Genomic DNA, 13,600 nt, shown 5'->3' with positions numbered 1-13,600 from the left:
ATTATATTATCATTAACAATCAAGAGTAAATCTAGGATTCTCAGTAAAGAATAAATTTTTTATTACAGAAATTGTCACGACAGAATATTTTTTGCTGAGAGGAATTTAAAAGTGATCGAAATTACGGAATAATGTAAGTAATCAATAAAATTAAATCGTTATAGAAAGGTCAGTTCAAGGTGAAAAAAAGGATAACAAAGGAAACAGTAAAAAATATCATGTAATTTTAATACTATGTATATTATATTTATATCATACAAAAAAGGGCTTAATTGATTATGTGTGTATAAGTAAAATATATAAGCCTTCTTTCATTTGAAAACAATGGCATTAAACAAAATACACAGAAGAAAAATATCTTGGGTGTAAGTTTAAGGAAACAAATTCCTTTTTAAGAATGAACAATATGTCAGGTGAACATAGATCACAAGAATATGCTTGGAAAGTACATTATCTCTAACACATGACACCTCTCTCTCTCACACACAACAGTATAATAAAATCTAACTAAATAACGTAAAGTAGGATTATAAGTAGGTAGAATGAGAAATTCAACTGAGAGATGAATACCTGTTATGTTTTTTCTCTTGAACATAAAAATACAAATACACAACTGATAGTTAAACATGGCAGATTTGAAAATTTCTCTTAATAAACACTTCATGTCTAAATAATCCAAATCATTATGTGAATTCTATGTGGACAGAAATACTGTTCAATGAATAAAGACTATTTATATAATCACTTATGATAATTGACAACGAACTATATATCAATTGTCTGATCATTTACTTGATCATTAAAAAGAAATGGAACAAACTAAAGCTGATCTTTAAAGATAAAATTATCTACTCTTAAAGATTTTCCATAATTCCATCGATGTCATACACTGTGTAAAGTGAGAAATGCATGTGCATACCTTCAAAATTAATTTTGTTTACTAAGTAGTAATACAACATTGTATGAAATTTATTGTGTTCGATTAAAGATAAAAAATTCTTTCTTTCCATTTTAGCTTTAAAACAGGACTAGCTAGAGTGATGAAAAAAGGTTATGAATATACATATCCTAATAGACTACAATTTTGCATGTCATCTTTGGTCATTTTCACTAGAAATTTACTCGTTTAAAACAGATATTTTTTTCATACACTTTACAAAATATTACTTCAATTATAAAGTGAACATAAACAATGCAATATTGAAGTGTGACAATGTAATTGAATCGGCGCACTACAGTTGAATCATCTCTTTAAATAGGTGAGAACAATCTTGTCACTGTCGATTACATTACGCTAATGGTAGAAACTCTTCTAATAAAAACCTCCTCCCATTTCATAATATGAGACATGGGTTTTTGAAATTTTAATATTTTAGCCTATAAATTCATACTGTCTCCTAAAACTGTTGTTAATGCTTATTTATAAATGTATAACAGAAAATAATTTTATAAAATGAGTTTTCGTCAGATGGAATCTGATCAAGTAAGTAAACTAAGACAATAGAGATCGGATGTTTGATGCTAGTATCAATTGTGGATAGTTAGTAAACCATTCTCATATATGGTTACGTTTAAATTGTGTGTATTATTAAAAACAGTAAAATTCTGTCTTCGTTTTAAAACGCTGTTTACAAGTTTCAATGCATAACTGACAAGTTATAATACACTGAACTGTGGTATAATTTGTAAGATTATCATTTAAATGGACTAGACGTCTCTAATAGAGCTTAACAGTAGAAATACTCGCCTTTTAAGATTTACTAACTGTAAATACAGTTTTAATATTAGTAAACTGAATACTGATTAGAAAAGCGAAAAATCATTAAATCTATTTCACTGTTTTTAAACAACTTACTGCGTTACATCAATAAAGTCCAAACAATTAATATTTGTGCTTGTTTACCTCCGTTCAAAACATTAAACTCAAGAAAATATAATTTAAATCACTTACTGTGCGTTGTTCATCACCTTCACGTACACGGAAAGAGTGTTCAAATATAGTATACAAAATTCGACCAATGCCAAATGAAGGCTCAATTACATTAGGTACTATTTCACTGACTAAAATAACAATAAAATTATCAGTACGATACTAGAAAACAAAACGTAATTGAAATGCCAAATTTAGTTCATATAATACATTAGAAACTGTGAAAATGGGTAGCTATTCAATGCAAACTAACCACATAAAAATTCTGAAATACGAACTGTCTGCTGAATGACAATTAATGTGTCATGATATTAGTCAAAGTTCATTGAACAAAGAAACTAGTATGGTCACTAAACTAACTGAAATGGTGTTTTTTTGAGTTTTAATCTGATTTTATTTGTTTAGAGTTGGTAAGTAGGAAAACAGGGATACAAGTTTAATAATTACAAGTACCAGTGAATAAAGTTTGATATGAATGACTCCTAAAAGATGTAAACGAGAAACATTCAACATTATATCCAGCCGATCATGACCCATTGTCAGACAGCAATGTTTTTGTCTTGTTTAAAAAGGCACAAATATAAGAACTAAGTGTGAAATAAAAACCTTTTATATTAAGTCAGCAAATGCTCAAAATATGTTGTGATAAAGAAACGACTGCAATTGAACTGATTTTAACTAAAGTACAGTGGATAAGTGACAGTCTTACTAATAGCCACATTGAAAAGAATTCGACAAACAGATTGATCAATCTTCTAATTGAACGCTAGGTTCGATCTCCTAAGCTCTTCTAGTAACTCCCAGGTTAATCTACACGGCAACTTGAACATGAGAGAAAAGATGCAAAATATGGAAAGAACGCCTTACTTCAAGGTTGGTCTAAGTACAGAAAATTAAGGGTATTTATAGCATTTTAGATGGCCTTAGGCCTCCGGAAAGTTTTGGAACGCTACCAAACATAGTAGCAGTATAAGTAATGATCCAATCAGAAATATAACATGTGACCTTTCACTTTCTAGATGTTTCTGGTAAAACTTCTTTTGAATTTTGATTGGATAAGATGTTTCTCAAAGATTTCGGAGCCCCTTTTTGCATTTTTCGAGGAATTTTCTGGATCTCCCCAACACTGATATCGCTCAGTATACTACGAAAAACAAGATCGCCATTGGTCAAGATAAGAACTATGGTTTAAACCAACAAGTAGCATTTATTATAGTGCGAAGGACATCCAAGAGAAATTAGTTCTCCATAATTACAGAAACATATCTAAGTGAAATTCTTGGAGAAATCGGGTGATATGGTTCTAAATTGATCACAAAGGAGCAGACGCGTCCAATATTTATAGTCCTCTAGTCTTAGTATTTCTTCGCATATACTTTTTTAATCCTTCTTCTCGAACCATATTCTCTAATGCTTACTATTTGTCATTGTGATTAGTGATATAAGTATTTTAACTTTCTTGCTATTCACCTCGTGAAAACTTTCGCTAAAGAATCTTATTTTCAATCCCTGCATTGATTATGACTTAGTACAGCAAGATTTACGTGCTGTTTGTAGAGAAATGAGTTATGTATATACGAGCAAATACTGGAAGAACGAGGAAATTTACTTACCGTGTACAACATTTTCACATTCATTGATCTGAACCATTGAACTGTTAAGATCCACTTGCTTTCCATTAACTGTTAGAGTAATCTTTCTAATTTTAAAAAGAGAACAGTAGAAATAATTAGCAATGAATGTTATTCAGGTTATTGTTTTAACAAAATCACACTAGACATCAACTAATTTGGAATGTCAGTCAGTCAGCTACAACGTAGGACCAGGCACATATACGCATCGATCCAAGTTGCCATATCTCATCAACACAAAATGAACACCAGATTCATAGAAGTAGTTAACTCAATGGTGGTAACACATAAAAGAAAGATTGCATATAAGGATATAGTACAGGAAGAAATAATTAGTTCGTAGAAAGAAAGGTATGAAGCGATGCTAACCTCATAGTTTGAAGGAAAGCAGAGAGTTTATACACCTACACCATTGTGATCGATTCTGAGCCGTTTCGAAGTCTCCAACCATTGGTTACGATAGTCACGCGAACCTCAACGAAGTAGTCTGCATCTACCAATATGGCTTAGACCGGAATTTAGTGACTTCAAGCACTGATGCCACGTTTTGGTTAGGCCGCCCCTAACTTTCTTTCAACCATCCCCAACACAGACTTTAATTGTTCTGCCCCAAGTTACACAATTTGCTGCGGGTGAAGAGACGGGCTACTAATAATAACTGACGTAGAAATCCGAGGCGGGTGAAGCGGGGTTCGAACTCGCAGTGGTGTATGTTAGCTATGCTGAAAGATTTAAGTAGTATGTAGCACCAATCGGAAGTAGAACGCCGGATAACAGAAAATTAAATTGAAGAGAACAGAAGGGGTAACAAAGAGAAATTGCAATAACAAAAGGGTTGGAAGAAACGTGAAGCACGTACGGGACGGATTAAGGAAGATGTGCAAATAATGTATTTAATGTATGGTTTTCATATTTTATCAAGGCACCCTGTAATTTTACATTAAGAAATCAGTTGGTTTTCCCCACCTAAGTTCTCGTTCACTACAGCAGTACTGTCTGCAAATCGACTGCTTTAAACATCATGCCATGATATGGTATTTTGTCGCCATTTTTCCTTATTATCGCTTCATAAGGTCATTTTGTGACCCGAGAAAAAAATTCTTGCTAGTCTACTGTTGTTGCATGAAAAAAACGCTGTTATTAACGGACAAGTATAACCATATAGTGCGTACTGTAATGAGCTGAGAAAATTCCCTTTTGCTCGAGATGTATACGTACAATTTCTTACAATTTACTTCCCAACCAGATATACACTACTGGGCACTTCACATACGACGAAGAGATTTTCATTATGCAAGTGAGAAGAATGAGGTAGAAAAGGAAAGTCTTACTCTGATGCCAATTATGAAAATATTACTTGTTTCATTTCTAATGGGGCGACAGTAAACATATGGAAACAAGGATTCGGTGCCGTCAATCTAGAGTTTGGCGCTACTGCTACTTTTATTTCTGAGGAAAATACAGGAGAATCGATCACAATGGCGTCGGTGTATAAACTCTCTATCTTCCCTTAAACAAAGAGATTAAATTCACTTCATATCTTTCTTTCTACGAACTAATTATTTCTTCCTGTACTATATCCTCATTGCAATCTTTCTTTTATATGTTACCACCATTGAATTAACTACTTCTATGAATCCGGTATTCATTTTGTGTTGATGAGGTATGGTAACTTGGACCGATGCGTATATGTGCCTAGTCCTACGTTGTAGCTGACTGACTGACTGACAGGAGAATCTAGCCATGCAACACAGCTAATTATCCAATTCTTGACTGGGTTATTGAGTTTTCGCCTATTTCGGAATTTAAACTTGCAGTTAGTCGACCACCTGAACACAATGCTATGTTACTCAATTCTAAAACTGCTTAAGTTGTTGCTTGCCTGATTACTGACATTTAAAGACTTGGAACCTGTTTTTTTCCGAAAAGAACTCGTTTTTTGACACAAAATATTAATTCACTTTGTATTGGTTGTTTGAACCTTCCTATTGATGTTTAGGACCGCAACTGACCCGTCTCTTGTTGGCATATGTGCATCCTGTGCGGATTGCCTAGGTACTGCCTTAAACCACAAATGTTATAAGTAGAAATGGATGGTGGCCAGCAGTGGAATCCAGGACACACAGGATGCACATATGTCAACAAGAAACTGATTAAAATATGAAGTAACTCTTTTGTAGTTTTATTTTCATGATTATTTCCAGAGATGTACGGGTACATTTTAACATAGCTGGTGTAATCCTGCTTAATTTTAGGAAAAATATTACTGTTTGAGATATGAAATCCTCAAATTAACTTTAAGTGAATTTTGTTTACTGAATTTTATCAAGTGTAACTTTATTTTCAATGCATGTTTATTGTATAATTGATGTACTATAATTAGTATTTAGCGAAAATGATCTCATTTTAATCGGTATATAACTGGTTGACTAAACTTTGCTCTTTGGTTTGAAATGTATCACTGTTTTTCCCCAAGTTATGTTTGATTTTTGAGACTAGTCGAGTGAAGTGAAGAGTTTAAAAATACTAGTCCAAAGAAGACTTATTAACTATTTCGTTATATTAACAAAGGTAGGTGGAGCAGTATTTGGACCGCTGACCTATTGGTTAAATTCTAAATATTCTTATAAACCGGTGAATTACAAAATGAAAACTAAGAAAGATTAGTGAATTTGTAACCAAAAGATTTGAATGAAATTATTAGGAAGTAAAATTTAAAGCACCTATAGCTACAGTGAAGTGATAAAATGTTGATTATTCAGCAATATATCAGAAACTAACCCGGTGTTTTTCAACTCATTGTTTAGACAATGACATTCATCGAGAGTAAGTGAGCTCAATTGTTGTATGATAGTTTTCGCTTCTCCTCGAAATACTTTTCCTAACTCACCTTTATTGGGTATACATTCACAGACTTGTACAGTTTTCTACGATTGGGAAGAAAAATAATAATACAGTAATCATATTTGTACAATTAACAAAAAAAAATAAAGGCGAGATAAAAACATGTTTTTTTTACTTTTCCAGGGATTTATCTTTAATCTGAACGGAAGTATGTATGTGAAAGTCACTTTCAAAATAATATGTATTAACATGTGTTCAGATGACGAGGTAATTAAATCGTTTACCACTGATTCATTATTGAGAAACTGTACATTTTTACTACAGGTAGTGAATAATGCCGTAAGAAATTTCATTTAAGAATAATTATGAAAAATGGCAGTTACAAATGTTTGTTTAGATGCAACAGGCCACCATTACTCTCATCATAAGAGGTAAAAAAAATAAGGGGAAATACTTACAGGTTCATCTAAGGGTTTCTCTGCGACTAAACGGGTACCAGTGGCTTTACTGTGTTGATTTAAGTCATAACAACTTCTGTCTGCACAACCAACACATTCAATCCAACCGTAACTTGTTTGACATTCAGCATCCCAACAATCACAGGCATAATGGGCCATTTCATTTGATAAATGCTGTCGGAATCGTAGTCGTTTTGCATCAACACCAATATGGACTAAAAACAAGTGTATTCGCGCCATGAAGTATCCCAACGTTTGATTTGCCACAACACCCTACAAAGACAAAAGGATCGATGGAAATATTACAATACAATTATTTATATTATCATATGTAAAACAATAGATGATTAAAAAAGCATTAGAAAAACCTTCAGTTTCTGACGACCACTAGTAAGACCTAAGGTGAAGTAAACTTATTTTGTTGTTATTCAAGTCCAGAGTTATCGTTGCACAACTACTTGAGTCACAACATGACGTCAGATCTCTCAACCCAGAGGCCGCATAAAAAGGAGTAAACGTCGTTCAGCACTAAGAACTAGACATTACATTATTTACCCATTGGAGGCCGATTACGTCAACTGGGGAATCGTGTGATGGAATACCATAGAGAAGTGTATACACAACTCAGCATTCAGTCATACAGAAATGAAAAGATTTAGATTTGAAAAATAGATCTATTTAGGTTAAGCAATCTGTTCACAATGATTTAAGCATCTGTCATATTAAATCCTGCTGGGAATGGACTAACAGGTGAAGTATGTACAACAAATATTCTCTTTATTGTCAACATAGTTTTTATTGCCCATAAAAGTCACAGTAACCACTGAATGAGTTATTTGTATAAGCCATTCAGACAAACTGTTTGATTTAATAGCAGAATTCGTGATCCATGACTACTATATTTAGTTACAACACGACCTAATTGGTCTGATGTTTTGTTCGCTAATCATAGGGTTGAAAAAGAAATATGATCAAATACAAGTAGTGAATATAAAGTTAGAATCACTGATCAATAAATTCTAGAGATAATTGAATATAGTATATGGTAGTATAGTATGAACAAAATCGAAATACGATGCTGTGTAACTCAGTGGATTGAGATGTTATCAGATATAACTTAGAAAAGAATTTAGTGGTTCTGTAGTTTTCTTATATATTCTTCATGAAAGTGGGAGGAACTCACTTTCTAACTGAAATTTTAACTGGGTAATATTTCCTATTATGTACTATTATCGCTCATTTGTTTGATTTTCATTGTACTCCCTACTCTTTTCTGTTTCTTTATCAATGAATTTTAGTTTTTCTATGGTGTATACATGTTTTGGTACTCAAATTTACCAGAATTCAAAGGTATATATGACTGAAGCAGTAGATTTTTCAAGACCATTAAAAAGATGTGAGTGACACTGTTAAGTTAAATATGAAGAAAGTGTATCAAATACTTCATATATCCCATAATTTTGTAGCCAACATGGTAATCTTTAATATGATGTAAACTAATAATTGTTTCTGTATGTTGCGTGAACGAAGATAATAAACAACAGTACATTATGCTATTATAAGGAAATGAACAAAATACAACCAAACAATCGCGTTTACGTAAAGACGCACCTAATAAACAGGAACATAATATTTGGACTGGATAAACATGGCTGCTCAAACTTCGATAAGTAAAAGAATTTGCGTATCACCAGGACTATATGAGCACTGATCATTAGAGAAACAATCATTGTCATGGTCACATTATAAATAACCGAGATTTTATACAAAGAAAAGTACAGACATCATCAATAAAGGACTTGGAACAGACGTGAGTTGGCCCCAGCGCCCCATACTGGATTGGCACGACAGGGTGAAAGCGACGAAGGAGAATGAAGTAATGTAATGGTAGTGAAAAATGAAAGACTAAATCGCTGGATGAGGTGGAAGGTAAGTATGAAGGAATACTGGGATTGGAAATCGAGAAAAACATAAGGAGTGAATGCATCTGTATCACTGCGGACAAATTTGAGGCATGTTATCAAAAGTTTCAAGTCACTGGTCTGTGTTATCACGTAGATCCTCACTAGGCAATTGCATCTGACTACTTGCCTCAGACCGAAAGTGAGTGACTGATCCCAAATTTCGGTTTGACCGACCCTACCCTTTTTTCCTAACTACTTCTGCATTGCCAAATATCGCTCTTTGAGGTTGGCAGTGATTAGGCACACGTGACGTGTTTCAACCACCTTAGTTGATGAAGTTTCACTACCTCATTAACCGATTTGCTTACCTATCTAATTAACATAGATGCTAGTTATTTGAAGGAAATACTTGACTACTGTCACACTCATGTACAGTCACCCGTGCGACTTTACTCTCGAACCTTGATTTAGTGCTTTTAGTCTTACCGTTACCCAAAGGGCTTGCTTGACATGACAGAATCTAGAGGAACAAGCGTTGCACATAATATAGCTCGACTGGATATGTAAGCTTCGCCACCACGTCAAGGTAAAAGTTATGGTCAGGATGCAAACAAACTATGCAAGATGCTTCCAATGTGGATGAGATTTATGAAGAGAACAATTATCCCCCCCCCTGGATTATCCGTTGTTTGTCTTTATTAGTTAAATTGCGATGTTACCTATTTTTCCCAGTCATAGATGATCTCGAACGTTGATGAAACACTAACACTACGATTGGATGAAACCTACTTTTCTTAATCAAACTCGTTGACATGACTTGGCCAGTTATATACTGAAATTATGTTAGTGCCCAGTAAAATAAAAACCAAACTGATTGGGAGTTTAACGCACTTTATCGACCGCTTCACCAATAGTAACATTTCGAGGTCTTTCGCCACTCATCTGATCACATGACGAATAAAGTATCATTTCTGTATTTCTCACGTCCTCAAACTTGGGATGACGTTTGTCACTGGGATCTACAAAATATTCAATTTCTGCCATGGTAAACTCTCGGACGCGAATTAGACCGGAACGCGGGCTTATTTCATTACGAAATGCAGAACCGATTTGAGCAGCTCCAAAAGGAAGACGACCTTGATTAAAGTGTAAGAGCCTCTGGAAATTGACGAAAATCCCTTGGGCAGTCTCCGGGCGAAGATAACTAGAAAAGAAACGTTAGATTATTGATAATATCAAATATTTAATTACTTATATTTTGTGGAAGTGATAAAGGTTGAAATGTATTATAGTTAACAAATACGATAGAGATAATCTTCTATAGGCTTATAAATTCATTCGTGAAGGGGTGGGTTTTGTCGTTAAGGCGTTCGACTTTCGGCCACTAATTGCCAGGTTCAAACTTCGCTCTATCTACTTCGGTTTGAACAACCAAACAGTACCATCGGGCCTCACACTTAGAGTGTGGCTCATACTCAACTGCCTGGTACATCGATATTTCCTGTAAAGCTACGTAAGTCACCACAAACAAAAAAATTGCTAAGAAAATGACACAAAAAGCTTACCCTTTACATTGGCCGGTAGGACCAATCATTGTCGAAAACATCAAGTTAAATTCTTTTGGTTCAGTTAAGTCGTTCATTGTTGTCGGTGATTTGATATCAAAACGACGTATAATTTGGTGTAGCTCATCTGCCCCATAGTTGTCCAGCTGAAATGTAGATGATAAAAGTATGCAACCCCGAATAAATATTTTAATCTGTCTTACTACTAATGATGTTATTGCTCCCACTACTCTGATATACTATAATTTCTAGGTGTTCTAATAGTGTGGCCACCTAAACAGATGTAGCTATGTGCAGCACCCTACGTTGCTCATGACCGATGGACTGACAACTAATTATTGTGAAAAATGTGCACTCAAATGGATTGGAGATATATCAACGTGAAAATATGAGTTTTCAGAAAGACCGAATTTCGATATACCAATATGCGTATAAATTAACCCTAGCAGTACACAGATTCGGCACGACTAATAGGTAAGATGCTTCTGCCAGAAAAATGACTGCTTCATTTGTGTTTTAAAATAATTTTGTTGCAATCTGATTTCTAGTAAGACTTGTAAGGTAAGAAAGATATTTAGGAAATTTACTAGCTGTGCAAAGTACGGTCACTATGAAAAGATAAAAATAATTTGACCCAACTGCAATAATTAGTAAGGATCTCATAATCACTAGACTGATATATAATTTTACAAAGATAATCACTGAGTCTTTTGTCCTATCGTACGCATTGCAAAAGTGATCCAAACTTATTAATGAATTGCTGATTGACGTAAACTTTTTAAATCCCAAAATATCCGTTGAACGTATTTTATTGCTATTGGCTGACTGGTTGATTAGAGGTGGTCTGTAGGAAACTAGGAACCTAATTTTCAAACCAGATGGTATTGATCACCAAGACATACAATATAGAGGTTTATGCTCTTCGTGGGATTTGAACTGTCCTTACCTCGCTTTACTGTAACGTTACCATTGCGCTGTTCGGGCCGTGACTGACTTCTCGTGGGATTGAAATGTTTACAATCGTCAGCAATGTGATGTTCGTCTAATCCTTCAGCGGTGATCGAATTTTAGAGATCAAGATGCGATGTGGTCACTAGTTCAAGTGCCTTAACACGTGCATTTGATCGGTAGGATTAATTTAGCACTGAAGAACTAAAAGAACATGACAATCATCACTACTGTGGTCTATAAATGTGGATATTTTATTGCGTTATTGTATTTTGACATTTTTAATGTGACAAAATTGGTCCTAATCTTAAACTGGTATACTTACAATCTAGGTTTAGGAGGCGTCATAACGACCACATTCATAAAACCTTATATTTTAATTCGAATGGAGGTTAGACATGACAAGCTACATTTTAAAACACCAGAACAATTGACTAACATGAATGATAAGACTAGATGGATGATAACTAGAATAAATATTATGTAGGTCGTTTAAAATGTACGATATCTAATGTCGATTTATCGCCTATTCAGTTGATTTGTCATATACTATTCGTGTGTAACGACCAATATGACAACGGAAAGTACGTGTTTTTTTATTGCAAGACTGATGGACTTAACTCCAACTATAGATATCAAAGATGCAAATTGCCTTTGCAAAAAAAAACTCGGCTTTGGCTGTAGAATCTATTAATAACAGAACGACCAAAGAATTTTCTTGACAATGCAATCAACCAAGAAGCAATGGGAAAAAATTATCCGAAAAACTTCAGGTCAAACTAGTAATAAGTATTAAAATATTTGACTCTAACACAATGCAGCACTTATTACCTGTAAGATCATCTTATCGATTTCCTGTTTTTCATTTTCAGGGGTTTTCTTATTGCTTTTCTTGGCTTCGAGTGCTGACTTTACTAAGTGATCAGCACGGAAACAATCTCCAGTTTTCACATCTTTGACCATTAGATCTGTGAATCGATCGACATGTCCAGATGCTTGTAAAACAGGTTCAGGTGTAAGCACAGAGCAGTCGACTTCTAATAAATGGTCTTCCAAAATAAAGAATTGACGCCAAGCAGAAAGTAAATTAGCTTTCATAGCACAACCCATCGGGCCATAATCATAGAGACCCTGAATACCTAAAATAATTCGGTGAAAACAGAACGGGATGAATACACAGAACAGATATGAAGCAATGCTAACTATACACAAATTTTAACACAATTAGTATGAAATGTCTACACACCTCCGTAAATAGAGAAAGATTGATCATAGAAAAACTTCTGTTTCAAAAGATCCTCTAGTTTACCACGATCAAAAGAAGGATCTTTAGGAGACAGCTCAATTTCCTAGAAGTTATGGTAACCTAGTAATTAGCTAACCTTATCATCCAAAGCTTTTTTGTAAGCCTTTAAGGCAGATATAGCTTCCTTTAGGGCGCTGTCAGATGCTTTTTCTTCCTTCAGACGTCGTACTATATCACCCTGAAAAAATGTAAATAATGACATGAAAGCTACCTGATCGCGAACCTTAGCACGTAATGAGTCTATATCTGTAACTCCATTCATATTTCTTATTTCCGCAGAGTGAACACCGCCAGTTATTAAACGTAATGTGATTTTGGGAAGACAAAGTGCTAATTTACACGGAATGTTCGCAACAGACTTTTGATGAACCCGCCAAAAGAACGCAAAACTCATGTGGCGAAAACGATTCGTAAAAGCCACCTCAGTCTTTAGTTTTCAGTCCTCAGTAGTAAGGATAGGGAGTTAAGCGACTTACTTTAATCCCGTAATATTATATTTCTGTGGAGATCCAGTCTTGCCTTGGATTTATCAACAAAAAGAGCCAACACCACGTATCAGGCAAAAAATTTCCAGTTACTAACTACTCAGATTCAGATTCAAATTTCACATTTGTTCAGTAAGGACAGATGACCTACCGCCTATGTTATCCGTTTTCTAGTGTGTTTCTGTTGGTGTCTAGTCTTCTCTTGAATGAGTCAATTGTAGGTGTGGACACCGCTGCTTTGGGTAACAGGTTCCAAGAATTGACGACTCGGTCAGAAAACCTGTATGCCACGGGTATTTTGTCTGTTCTTGGTTTTCCTACCCACTCGCTATGTCCTCCGAGATGTCCCGATCTAATTGGACGAAGAATTGGGGATATATTGGGTCCAAAATCATTTCCTAGTGTTCTATATATCAAAATCAGACCACCTCAACCTGCGACAGGACCGAATAAAGAGGTCTGGGTTTTTAAGCTGCTTTTTGTACAGTAAACCCAAGAATCCTGGAACTGTATGGGTAGATGCCCTCTG

The 13,600-nt window shown here is 34.6% G+C and overlaps 1 protein-coding gene across 1 annotated transcript in view; it reads right to left on the bottom strand.

The window, feature by feature from the left end:
• The window catches only part of MS3_00005466 (uncharacterized protein), a 36,435-nt gene extending 23,176 nt beyond the window's left edge, over positions 1–13,259 (bottom strand). Inside the window, exons 1-11 of the mRNA XM_051213539.1 lie at positions 13,063–13,259; positions 12,798–13,027; positions 12,663–12,764; positions 12,527–12,629; positions 12,112–12,419; positions 10,333–10,478; positions 9,659–9,971; positions 6,864–7,136; positions 6,343–6,488; positions 3,544–3,629; positions 1,952–2,061 (exon numbers count right to left, since the gene is read on the bottom strand). Coding sequence (XP_051069528.1) covers positions 1,952–2,061; positions 3,544–3,629; positions 6,343–6,488; positions 6,864–7,136; positions 9,659–9,971; positions 10,333–10,478; positions 12,112–12,419; positions 12,527–12,629; positions 12,663–12,764; positions 12,798–12,980 — 1,770 coding nt within the window. The 5' untranslated portion in view covers positions 12,981–13,027; positions 13,063–13,259. The remainder of the gene's footprint in view (positions 1–1,951; positions 2,062–3,543; positions 3,630–6,342; positions 6,489–6,863; positions 7,137–9,658; positions 9,972–10,332; positions 10,479–12,111; positions 12,420–12,526; positions 12,630–12,662; positions 12,765–12,797; positions 13,028–13,062) is intronic.
• Between the last annotated feature and the right edge of the window lie 341 nt (positions 13,260–13,600).

Source organism: Schistosoma haematobium, chromosome 3, assembly GCF_000699445.3.
Source record: "Schistosoma haematobium chromosome 3, whole genome shotgun sequence".
In the NCBI taxonomy this organism is placed as follows: Eukaryota; Metazoa; Platyhelminthes; class Trematoda; order Strigeidida; family Schistosomatidae; genus Schistosoma; species Schistosoma haematobium.
The sequence above is the reverse complement of the archived record's forward strand: the minus strand, read 5'-3'. Positions and strand labels throughout refer to the sequence as shown.